The sequence below is a fragment of the Gopherus flavomarginatus genome, chromosome 10 (assembly GCF_025201925.1).
Source record: "Gopherus flavomarginatus isolate rGopFla2 chromosome 10, rGopFla2.mat.asm, whole genome shotgun sequence".
NCBI classification, from domain to species: domain Eukaryota; kingdom Metazoa; phylum Chordata; order Testudines; family Testudinidae; genus Gopherus; species Gopherus flavomarginatus.
The window spans coordinates 74,832,351-74,845,196 of NC_066626.1; the positions used below are offsets into that span (position 1 = coordinate 74,832,351).

General features: G+C 47.1%; 1 protein-coding gene across 1 annotated transcript in view; it reads right to left on the reverse strand.

Moving 5' to 3' along the window:
• Nucleotides 1-8,771: 8,771 nt before the first annotated feature.
• MRAS (muscle RAS oncogene homolog) overlaps nucleotides 8,772-12,846 on the reverse strand; it is a 62,534-nt gene continuing 58,459 nt past the window's right edge. Inside the window, exon 6 of the mRNA XM_050917186.1 lies at nucleotides 8,772-9,644. Within this exon, the coding sequence (XP_050773143.1) occupies nucleotides 9,548-9,644 (97 nt within the window). The 3' untranslated portion in view covers nucleotides 8,772-9,547. The remainder of the gene's footprint in view (nucleotides 9,645-12,846) is intronic.

Consider the following 12,846-nt stretch of genomic DNA (forward strand, 5'->3'; position numbering starts at 1 on the left):
ACCTCTAAGAAAGGAGATTCCACCACGTCCCTAGGTAACCCATTCCAGTGCTTCACCACCCTCCTAGTGAAATAGTGTTTCCTAATATCCAACCTAGACCTCCCCTGCTGCAACTTGAGAGCATTATACCTTGTGTTATTTACAAGATGTGGTGGTAGATGACAGAACATCTTTACAACTCATAGGCTTTTGTTAGGTCTTCCTTCATTTCCTGGCTTCGCTCCATTTAGCCTCCCTCACCCTCACCATTCCCCAGCAAAGCATAATATATATCTTTCCCTGCCTTGGTTTCAGGGTTCATTTTCTCTTTGTCCCCTCTCTTCCTCCTCCCCCTTAGCACTGTCTCCCTACTTTGTGTTCTCAATTTCCCCCTTTGTCGGGGGTTGGCTGGGAGCTCCGGGCTGGCAGTATGGCTAATGACGATACTCTGGGGCTTAAATGCCTACTAGCGAGCGTTCAAAAGGGGCTGCTTTGCCTAGTGGTAATATCATGGGAAGAATTGCCTAGTGGTGAGAGTAGGGGAAACTGGGCCTGCCCTACTCCACTGGGTTCCAACTCAGGGCCCTTCAAAAACAAGATCCCCTGACACAGGGTTCAGGTCCCAACACTCCCAAGTGCGTTCCCTGGGGCTCCTCCTACCCTCGTCCCAATCCCTTCTGCAGCTTCTCCAGGTTGTCTGTGGGCTCCCTCTCATGCCCCTTCTGCCTCTTCTCTGGCAGCTCCTCTGCTGGAAAGAGCAAGTCGTTCCCTTCAGTTCCTGCAGTTGGCTGGTAGGAGACTCAACCCGGGTGGCTTGGAGTCCCAGCTGCTTCCTGACTTCCTGCTTCAGACTGAGCTGAGCTGCTTCCTTATGAAGGCTCCCTCCACTAGGAGCACGCCCAGCAGGGATGATGGGGTGTGGCCTCTTGGGCCAAAAATTGCTCTTAACCCTTGCTTTACCAGTGCGGGGTTGATGGACCCCATTACATCCTTACATTTCCTATCTTCATCCCCAACATCTCTCTCTTTCCCCATAACACACTTCTCTTCTCTGATTTATCCCATTTCCCTCTCTTCTCCCCTCCACCTACCCAACAACCTCCTCAGAAATAGGCTGGCAGACACTGGGCTTGGAGCTCTTACCAGACATCTGTGAATCAGAGCACAAGATCTATTGTGGAAAATTGTAGACCCCACCCCGACACAGCAGTTGCAAAATGTGGGAATAAAACCCTATAGGACAGTCAATACAAAAACTGGCTTAAGCTCTTATGAGGTTGCGAAACCAACATTCCCAGGAGCAGAAAGCTCACAGAAAAGGGAAGTTCAGGGCCTAACTCACACCATTGTGCTTTGTTCACCTGCCACAATGGTGTAAGCAGGGATGGGTGGATCAGCCTTCACTTTGAATTTCCTGCTTTTTGTTGGTTTGCATCTCAAGCACTGTTATTCAAACCACAGACTTCACAAAAAAGTGCACAGACAGGAACGCGCTGCACCCTAAGCACGTGCCAAAACTTTTCAGTGGGCTCCTAGAGCTAAGGCACCAGCTGTGCTAGAGCAGTGAGATTTGCTTTGGCATTCCTAGGCAGGCTGATTGAAGTCAATCAGGAGCTGCAACGGCTGCAGATTAATGGTCTCTGTGTCCAGCATTGGCCCAAGAAGCAGCTTTTAACTGGAGTGGGTTTACTGAGGCTGTATTTGAAGAAGAGGTGGACCAAAACCAGAACCAGGGAACCATCCCTCGAGTTTAAGCTTTGAGGTCTGGAGGGAGTAGGCTCCAAACTAGCTTTTGGTTTGGTTTTGCAGGACAAAATCCCCACTAACAAAAAGTCTCCTCCTGCTTTTGCCCATCATTTCTTATTGAAATTTACAAAGCAAAACCAGAAGCGTTTTATTTGAACCCTTCCTCTTCCTCCTCCCCCACCCCAGAGGTGGGGGTTCACACAGGCTGTTTGACCTGATGAATTCAGGGTAGGCAGTGCCTGCCCAGCTTTTCAGTGGTCTGTACTAGCCTCAGAGTGGAAAGCAAGGATGGGATCGGAAGGCACTCAACCCAGAGGAAGCAGAGTCAAATCAGCCCCTCTATAGCTCCATCACAGCAACAAGAGTTTGCAAAACTAAAACCAACCTTGGTTTCCTTGTCTCTGCGTGTCAATTCTGGACACTGTCACCACCTAAGGCCTCAACAGTCTAGTACAGGGGTGGGCAAACTTTTTGGTCTATGGGCCACATTGGGTTTTGTAAATTCTATGGAGAGCTGGTTAGGGGAGGTGGTTGTGGCCCAGCCCCCACCTCCTATCTACCTCCCCCCCCCCAAGACTCCTGCCCCATCCAACCCCCCCTGTTCCCAGATGGCTCCTCTGGGACACCGGCCCACCCAAAGCCCCCCGCTCCCTGTCTCTTGAATGCTCCTGGCCTCCCACTGCCGCTCCATCCAACCCCTTCTCTCATTCCTGATGCCGCTCCCCCCCGGGACCCCTGCCCCCATCCAACCACACCTTCTCCCTGTCCACTGACTGCCCCGCCACCCCATCCAATCCTCCCTCCTTCCTGACTGCCCCCTCCAGTAACCCCTGCCCCCATTCAACCCCCATTCCCTGCTCTCTGACCGCCCCAATCCTATCCACACCCCCACCCCCGACCATCACCCTGAACTCCCCTGCCCTCTATCCAACCTCCCCTACTCCTTGCCCCCTTACGGTGCTGCCTGGAGCACTGGTAGCTGGCAGCACTACAGCTGTGCCACCTGGGCTGGAGCTGGGCCAGGCCACTGCCACCATGCAGCACAAAGACCAGGTCAGGACGGACTCTGCAGCTGTGCTGCCACAGCAGGAGCTCACAGCCCCACTGCCCAGAGCATTGCGCTGGCAGCGGAGCGAGTGAGCTGAGGCTGCGGGGGAAGTGCTGGAGCTAGCCTCCTGGGCCAGGAGCTTGAGGGGCTGGGCAGGACAGTCCTGCAGGCTGGATGTGGCCAGTGGGACGTAGTTTTCCCACCTCTGGTTTAGTATAACTCCCTGTGACTACGTGAACAAAGGAATCACTATCGCGTTCATCCAGCTCAAAGCTATTTCATAGCACTGTTGATGGGTGAGCCTAATCCACTGGTGAGCATGTGTTACATGTCTCCCCCTATGCTTGATCCATGCAGGACAGGAGTCTGTTACAGCACCAGCTGGAGAGCCTTGCTTCTTTAGCTCAAACCTCAGCGGCTCAGGCTTTAGCTCTGCAAGTCCCCAGTTCAATTCCTTGTGGGCTGATTTAGATGATGGCTGTCACATCGGTTCTGGGACCACAGGGCCAGGAGGTGCATGTGTATTCACTGCATTTTTTGCAAGCAAGGGTTTTGTAGAGCCAGGGGATGAATGTAGTCTCCAGATTCAATGAGTGCACTGTGCTAGGGAAGAGGGGGCTGGGGGGTGGGGTTGGAGAGAGCCCTGTGGGGTTACTACGCTTCCTGCGGGAAATGGGGGAGGCTCAGCCCTGGATGCACCTGTGGGCTAAACCTAGTCCCACCTCCAGCTTTGTTGCTGGTTGGAGCAGTATCCTCAACCCCACTCCTCCTCTGGGCTCTTGGCCTGACAGGTCACCTCCCGTCTGGCAGCAATGGGAGGATTCTGGGCCTTGCTGGGGCAGGCAAGTTACTCTCTCTGCACTATTGACAGTGGGTGTCAAACCTGAGTGGCATGGAGACTATTTGCTAGGTTGCAACCTGACCCACTACAGGGCAAAACCTGAGTGGCATCACATGTTCAGTGGGTGCAATTCAACCCCTGCTAAAGCTTCCTCTGCATAGAGCTCTTCTTGTGATCCACCGCTCCACCCTGAATATGCACAGGAGTGGTGAAAAGCAAAATAATCCATAAATTGTACCCAGAAAAGTCTAACAAGCTTAGACAAGAGGAAGACTATAGGAACCCTGTTCTTCATAGTCTGATTGCTTAGCCATGCAGCATGGAGATCATTCAGTCTCCAAGCAACTGAGCACTGTTTGCCATGACCCCAAAATCCACCTGTGCTTGAAGTCAATAGCATTCCACAGGATGCAAGGAAGGCAAAAGCCAGACCAACAGCTCTGCAACATTTTCAAGGAACTGATTAAGCACAGAGTGGGCAACATAAAATATCATCTTTGGATATTTCTTTCCACCATAAGAGGCTAGTCACATTATGTGTGTCTAAAACACACTCAGTGCCTACGCCTGTTTACAAAACGCAAGTACAACTGTAGGTTTAATTATTCAGCCAGAATGAATGATGACAGATTAAAGAAGAGAGCACATTCTGCAGTGGACTTGTGTTAAATAAGAACAGGTGATCCATACCAGCTCACTTTTAATTTCCTATATAGCCCTGTCTTTGCCATTGTCATTCTAACTTTCCCATCTAGAGGTGTGAATGCTGTACATCCACCTGTACCCAAACTGTCATGCAGTATAACCACGGGTTGCTTTGAAATGGATATTATTCCTCTGTGGTCATGCTTGCAATGAAAAGGGGTTTGTAACTGACTCGCCTTCCACAGTACCTGGTGATCCTGTTTTTCTGGTCAGTGGACACAACTCAGGGGATGCAGCCTGAGGGGTTGTTATAAATCTGCTGCTCACATGAATAGAGGAAACAAATCCAAAGTGGCTACATTAGAGATGGAGGCAGAGAAGAGATTCATTTTAATTAGGCTTCCTCCTCCCACTGTGACTTGCCTTCTCTTCTTCGAATGCATGTGGAACAGAAATAAATAATATCTGGTTCTTATATAGCACTTTTCATCTGGAGCTCTCAAACTGCTTTACAAAGGAGTTCACTACCATTATCCCCATTTACCAGGGCATTGGGATGGGGGTGGGGGGAAGCTGAGGCACAGAGAGAAAATGACTAGAGCCCTGCAAACGTGCAGCTATCCGCTTTATAGCCACAGACCATGTTTGGGGGATCATGGATCAGATGCGGATACAAATTTTGTAACCAAGAGGGCTCTAGAAAGGACTCTCTCAAGGGCACCCAGCATATAACGGAGGTGTCCTAACTGCCCCCTCCCCACCCCTGACATGCTGCCTCCTGTGCATATGTAGCCGGCCCCCATCCCTTTGTGAGTTTGTTTACTAGGACTGGTTGACAGGTTTTTTTGCTGGAATTTTTTTGGGATGAAATATGTTCTTTTTGGACTAAACAGAAGTTTTTAAAGGAGGTTTCTGGTTTTATCAATTTTTTTTTCTGAAAAAAAAACTCCAAAATAGGCTCTCTCTAGTTGTCATTAAAAGGAAAAATTCTGCATTAAACAAAAAACCACGAACAAAACTTTTCCCCCCCATGGGAAATAAAATACAAGACCTGACCAGCTCTAGTATTTATAGTGGTGTTAACCAGGAGTGGTGATCTATTGATGTCAAAGGAGTTAAATTGGTGCAAGGTGAGAAGCAGAAACGTGGAGCGATAGCATGAATTTGAGGGCATTTTATCTAATTTTTTTCTCACAACTTTTCAGAGAGGAAAAACTACTTGCATTCATATCAGGAACCCAGGCCCAGATCTTCAAAGGCATTTAGGTACATCATTTCAATGGGAGTTAGGCACCTTAATACTTTTGAGGCTCTGGCCCAAGTTCTTACAGTATCCCCACTTAAGCAGCAGCACAATGCTATGAGGCTGTTAGCATCTCCATGCGTTTCAGTGAATGTTACGACCCTGGTCTTGCCAAGGAATCTGTGTGGGCCTAGCCCTTTGCAGACATGAGGCCTGGGGGGTGTGGGAGTACATTGCTCACACAGTTTTTCTTTTAATTCAAAATTGCTCATGTGAATTGAGTACTTTAAAAGTTGCCCGATCAGAGTGTGGTGCACTCTGTCCCCAGGGCAGGGACATGGCAGCACAAGCAGTGAGGGTGAAAGCTTCTACTACGCCGTCTTAGCAACATGCCTAAACCTGGACCTAGACTGGCCACTTCTAATATTGAGATAGCAGCTCATCTCATTATAACAACAGACCTGAGCTGCATCTGAAGTGATGAACAAAACCCATTACCTGCACTCTGAGCAACCCAGTGCCTTGAAAAACAACCACTTCACAATTCACAGCTTATCAGTAAGGTTTAAGATTGTCATGGTTATTTTTAGTAAAAGTCAGGGACAGGTCGTGGGCAACAAACAAACATTCATGAAAGCCTGTGACCTATCCCTGACTTTTACTAAAATAACTGTGACAAAATGGGACTGAGGGGGAGATGAGAGCCCAAGCTCTGCTGTAGGAGGGGAAAGAGGTGGGAGCTTTCACTGTGACTGACAACTCTGGGTTTCCACTGCAGTGTCTTGGAGCTCCGGGTCCTCTCACCAACCGTGTTGACTGAGAGCTGTGGGGGCCCCTGCCAGCTCCAGCCCTGCTTGCCCAGGGCTGAAGCGGAAAGTGTCACAGATTCTGTGATGGTGAGACCTCTGTGATATAATCTTATCCTTACTTATTAGGCCTTGTCTACGCTGGTGCCAATGTATAGGGTATGTGTAGCTACATGTGGCAGTGAAAGGCTCCGTCAGCCAGGAGGCAATGGGGAAAGGCTCCCACTGCCTCCCCTCTACCAGAGACTTCCCCCACTGCTGGAGCCTTTTCCTGTAGCAGAGAAGGATTCCAGCAGTGATGAGGCAATGGGACACACTACACTGCTAAAACAGCAGTGGAGACAGGGAGGCTCTGCTTGGGCGTGCAGAGAGCCGGGTAGGGCACCTAGCTTAAGGTTCTGGAGTATCTTTACTCACCTAACCAGTGCCCCACCGTCTACACTGCTATTTATACCACTGAAAGGGTGTGTGCTGTGTATATACTGTACAAATTGCCATAAATGTAGATATAGCCTTAGACATGCGACTACTACTGGGAATCACTTTCATTTAGAAATAATTTGATTAACATCGTTTGTGCTGTGTCCTTCTTCCCCATTTTTTACTACTCTTGTACTTTAAATTAGGAGTTCATCTGTTCTGGCTTATTTTCCACCTTACAATCTTCCATGACATTAGTTGTTTGCTGAAGAAATGATTAGGACATTTCAAAAATTACTGGACTATACTTTCACGTATACAATGAGCACTGGCACCAGATGTGATTTAAGATTCAGAGATCTTCCGGGAAGTATTGGATTAAAATAAAATCAATAAATTCCCCTAGAAACATTACATAAAAACCAGATTATTTCTAAACAGGATGGTCCTAAGGGTGGCAGATATGGAACTCTTTGTAGAAGGGACCTCATGGGATCAGATGTTAATATAAATCTGATTTTAAAACTACCTGGTAAATCACAGTAGAAAGGGATTCCACCAGGGATGCAACAGAGTCAACCCTAGTCTTTCTACACTTTAGAGTCATCATGGACTGTGGACTGGGTAACTTGCAGATTAATTGATACTGAGCCATTCACTTCTCTATGACAACAGCAGGGAAGGTATAAATTCCAAGGGTGAAATTCTGATCCCATTGAAGTCAATGGCAAAACTCCTTTTAACATCAAAAGGGCCAAGATTTCACTCTTAGGCTACCAGACCACAACAGCTCAGGCACTGAGAAAACTATGTGACAGAAGAGAGAATTTTGGGCCAGATTCTCAGCTGAAATATACTGGGCTAGCTCCACTGAAGTCAGTTGGCCCTTCCTACTCCACTGTATAAAATATGGGGGTCCAGGAGAAATATTTCCTCATGTTTTCAGAAATAAACATTTTTCCATGAAAAAGCATTGAAGAAAAATGAGGTCTGCAACCTAGGAGGAAGGAAAACACCAGCTGAGATAGCATTACACCATTCAGCCTGGAAAAACAGCCTCGGACAGTTACCAGCCAAGGAACAAAATCTACTAGTTTGACTTAAGAGAATACAATCTGATTAGGAGTTTTCATTAGTTTTACTTACCTGTCCAAAAAGTTTACTCACTCGTGGCAAGGAGAATTGTGCAAAGATGTGCTATGAAACAGCCTGGCCCCAAATCAAGAAATAGACAATAATGACAAATGGACACAGGGACAAATGCAAATAGGCAAGTTGGTGGAGCCCCATCATGGGCACATCCTTTATGTTTTGTACAAGTATCTACAGCTTTCAGATACCCAGGGTTTCTGGTTTTCAAGCTTTGGTAACATTTTTATAGCTTGTCATGCCAAATAAGGTGTAACCAAATAGAATTGAGTACAGCCTGGGCTGGTGACAAATGAACATTTTGTTACTCTTACAAGTGCTTGGCAGCCCACCCTGAAAGAGCTGGTGGTCTCAGTCCGGTGGACGACTGTCCATTCTATTAACGCCCCCACCACCACAATTAGCAGTGAGAGGTGCCAAGGACTGAATGGATATTTCAATTCCTCCCTCAATCTGAAGGATGGTCTCTCAGGACTAAGGTCAACACTTCTGTGAGGTGATGGAAGGCAGCTTGAATACCTGCACCTGCTCTGAGGGTCCGACCTCTTTCATCTCCACGCTGTCAATGGCTCACTAAAGTCATGAAGGGACAAATCTCACTTGAGTCAACAGCAAAACTCCGACACGATGTCAAAGGCAGCAGGAAGGAAAAAAGAATAAGGAGATGGAGCCAATCCTCCCGAACTGAGAACGTGGATGGGGAGAACAAACCAATTAGCCATCTCCATATTGTGCAGTTACTGGTTTTGCAGGGAAAGGCAAGGGAGATTCCAAGAGCTACTTGGAATCCAAGGGCTGCTTCACATACACTTGGAAAGAGGAATGCAGCACCTAATGTCTGTTCCTCTACATAAGTCAGTACAGGTTTGTCTTAAAAACACCCAAGGCCGTTCCTTCCATTTGTAAATTACTTTAATTTAAATATTCTGAGGTTAACAAAATACCTTTTGAATCAGACATGCCCCCAAAATACAAAACAGAAACAGAACCTCCTCACAGAGGGTAACCCCCCGCCCGTTCTTTCGACACTGGAGTTTATGGACTGTGAGCTGGCTGCCCTCCAGGGTCTGACACAAGGTCTGGAGTGCGGAGAGCAGCTGGAATTCATTTTCTTTCTTCAAATCGATGCACTCTCATGTGAAGTTGCGTTTTGGCATCTCCGTTTAAGAGAGAGTTCAGTGCAAAAGGAACTAACCCCAGCCGGGTTTCTTTCCAACCCAGTGCTCACTGAGCAAGCAAAAAGCCCTTCCCCTTCCCCCGCACATACACACTCGACTAACTGTACCAAACAAAGGGTCATTCACGGCTGTTAGAAATGGGTCACATGGAGAAATGTTTGCAGATAAAACCAACACTTTAAACCCACCCTCCCACACTTTTTAAAACAAACACCAAGGAGCTGGGGATTGTTGACCTCTGAGAGTCCTGGTCCTGGATATTCCCTCCTCCTCGCCACACTTGCAATCCACTCTGCACCGCACGTAAACCAGGCCAAGCTCTAGCAGTTTGGCCACTGCTCAAGTATGTCAGTGAGTCCAACCCCCCTGGCAAGTTCCTCGGTGTAAGGTCCACTGTTAGAAGCGTTACGGTGCAGTTAGGTGGTACAGTGCGTCTCGCTAGTGCTTTTTTAGTTCACATTAGGTCAGGCGGGGGTGCCAAGAGCCCCTGGGTCACAAAATCACACACTGCAGTTTGTGGGAGCTGGTTGCTCTGTCTCCTCTCCATTTGGTCTTCTTCTTCTTCTGACTTTTCTCTGGGATCTGTTGCCTGTTTGGAGGAAAGAAAGAAGCAAACCTAGTGAACCATCCCTACTGTTTAGGCTTATGGGTAGATAGGTGAGGATCTCTAGAGCGCTAGGAATCAGTCAGAAGAGACCCCACTCACTGACCCCTACAACAGGTGAACCTCTCCTCTTCCCTCCTGCACAAGGAGACATGGGGCCAAAAGAAAGAAAGAAAGAACAAAAGGGACAGAACTCTGTCAGTGAGAATTTAAATAGCTGTGCTGTTAAAAGGGCCAGCACCTTGGCACAGCTCCTACTTACGCTGCCATACAGAGAGAGCGAGCGAGAGTTTGTTCAGGAACAAACTGTTTTTCCTGGGCTCAGACCAGCAGGCGCTGCATTTATCCAGGGCTCCCTCACCATGTTTCTGGCCAGTTTCTTAGATTGCTAGTTCTTTGAGTCAGGGACAGTGTCCTCCTGGGTGCATGAGCAGCTCCAAACCCATGGTAAGCCCTCCTGGTACTCAAGAATAGTAATAATGCACCAGTTCACTGCCAGCTGCCCCATTAGCGTCAAGGAGCTGAAGTTAATGAAATTAGGAGTGAAGAACAGCCATCCATCTGGGATGGGGGGAAGGGAAGCCTCTGCAGCAGCAGCTGCTAGGAAAAAGGAAGGGAAGTATTGTGGCTACAGCAAAGGTTACAAAAGGGGGCTAGGGTGATGTTGCCATGGCAGTGGATTGCAGAGCCACATTTGCGAGGAGATTTGCTGTCCTTACTCCTGCTAGAGGGAGCGTGACCGCTACTCACCCTGCCCCCACCAGATGATTTACCATGTGAGTAGTTAGCCAGTGTTCGAGGCATAGGGGAGAGGAGCATGCACAACATATTAATGCTAATGGGAGTTTTAATGGCTGAAGTGAGAAGGCAATATACCGGGTCCTGGTTAAAACACAACCCTTCCCTCTGCCCCTAATGGCAGGCTGGGCCCCTGTCATCTGGTAAATATGGTTACCCTAGTGTTCTGACATGCTGTATTATAGCTTACTCCACCGCTGGGGAAACTGAGTTCTGAGCAAGGGACTACAGAGAAACAGAAATCAGTGGAGAATGAAAGCCTGTTAAAGATTTACATCTGGCTGGAATTTCCCCCTAGTCAAATGAATTGATTTGGAATCAATTAGCATTGGGTTTTTTTAAACCTGCTGTTCAAATGGGTTCTGCCCTGGGCTGATAAATAAAACATTTTCCAATCTAAAGCGCTGAGTGGTTCAGAAGGAGAAAGTGCTCTGGGTCATCACCAGACACCAGCCCTTAGGAGGACACTCCAGGCAGCATGAAATCAAAGCAATCAGAAATGCACAGCTGGGATTCCCTCACTGCTGTATGCCACTGCAGCTCTCAATCACTTCATTCAGCAACTTCTGTGGGTGTTGGATGAGCAATATCTTTAATGCTCCTACAATTCCATTCGATTTACATTTCTGTATCACTGAGGGCCTCCCAAATTCTCTAGGTTACACACTATCCAGAGTCACGTCATTTAGAAAAGAGGACTGACTGCTAAACAGGGTCAGATTCTCAGCTGGTATAAATGGACATAGCTCTGTCAACCACTAGATAGTTTTCCCTTAACACTAATGGGAGTTTACACCAGTTTACGCCAGCTGAAGATCTGGTCCAGAGTTGCAGAATAAATAGGAGAAAGGAAGGCCGCGTAGTTAAATGCAGGACTAGGAGTCAGTGGGTTTGATTGCACAGACTGGCTGTGTGTCCTTGGCAACTCACAAAGGGCCGAACCATAGTCTCAGGAATAAATCAAATCTGTGTGTTTGGGAACTCCTTGTGCCATCTCCTCAGCTTGTTACATACTGAGCGCTAAAACAGAAAGGACAAGCTAGCCACACCAGATACGGAACACAGCCTGTGTTGCCAACTCTTGTGATTTGATCGCGAGCCTTGAGATATTTGGTGTTTCCCCCCCTCAAAGCCCCAGCTCCTGGAGTCCTGTTACTTATGTGAGAATCTTAGCTTTGATTTGTTTTTAAAAATGCTACTAGCTCTTATGGTTGCAGAGAAAAGCATAAAAATGAGATCCTAAAGGGCTCAAAGGCTAGAAAGCAAAAAACTCCTTCAAAAGCCAAACACACACACAAAAAATATTAAGCCGATCTTATGATGTGTGGAGCCTGATTCATGATTTTGGAATGCTTGGGGTTGCCAGTACTGCATAGCTAAAGATAAGTGATTGGTCTTTGACTTCTTCCCCTCACCCTCAACCACAGTCTATTGAGATAAAATTTTGAAAGACATGTTTAGTGAGTTCTTTCCAGACAGGTAAATCTTCAGAGAACAGATCAGACCTAAATCTATTGTTTATTAGTATTATTAGGAAGCAAAGTAACATTAGCAGCATTATACAAAGCTGATTTCTGGAAAATGATCCCAGAGACAGAGAATTACCCTCTGTCCTCTGTCACAGTGGAAGAATGCTCCACGGTGAATTTACAGCAGAACAGAGGGCAGATCAGGAAGATCCTGATAGATCTACCTACCAGTTAGCTGCTGGTACCACCAACTATACAGATTGCCCCAGGCTCCTTCCAGCCAATCCCAGCACTTGGAAGAAAAATTGGGAATCAACCAAATGCAGCTCTACTCAGAAGGAGCACAACCATTGGCTGACAGTTGCCACAGTATCCATCAGAGTATGACTCATGCCCCAGGTCCTGTCAAGAGCTAGCCCCTTATGTTCGTGAAGCAATTTGGAGATAGGTGCAGAGCATTAGGAAGTTTTAAATGACATTTTCCTGACTACAGCTGAGCTAACAATTTGCAATAAAAAAAGTTTAACAGATGATTTTATCCTATTTTTGATTGTGGCTAGTCCTTGATAGTCTTTCAACAGTCTTCTCAAAACAGTTCAGCAAAATGTAGTTAGTTTCAATTGGCCAGCTAAGTCATGTGGCATCATTTCTATTCTTTAATTGAATGAATGCACAAATTTTTTTTTGATACTGAAGGCAGCAAGACTGAACAGGTGTCTAGTTTGGCTGGTGGAACCTTTATAACAACTACTGATGCACACGAAGGAAAGAACCCTAACTTGACTGTAAGGCTCTGGGGTCCATTTTGAGGCCTGGCACATACAGAATATAAATTTTCAAATTTAACTTGTTAACTGAGAACATTTGACCTGGAGTCACTGAGAAACAATATATAGGGAGACCCACCATACCAATTATTT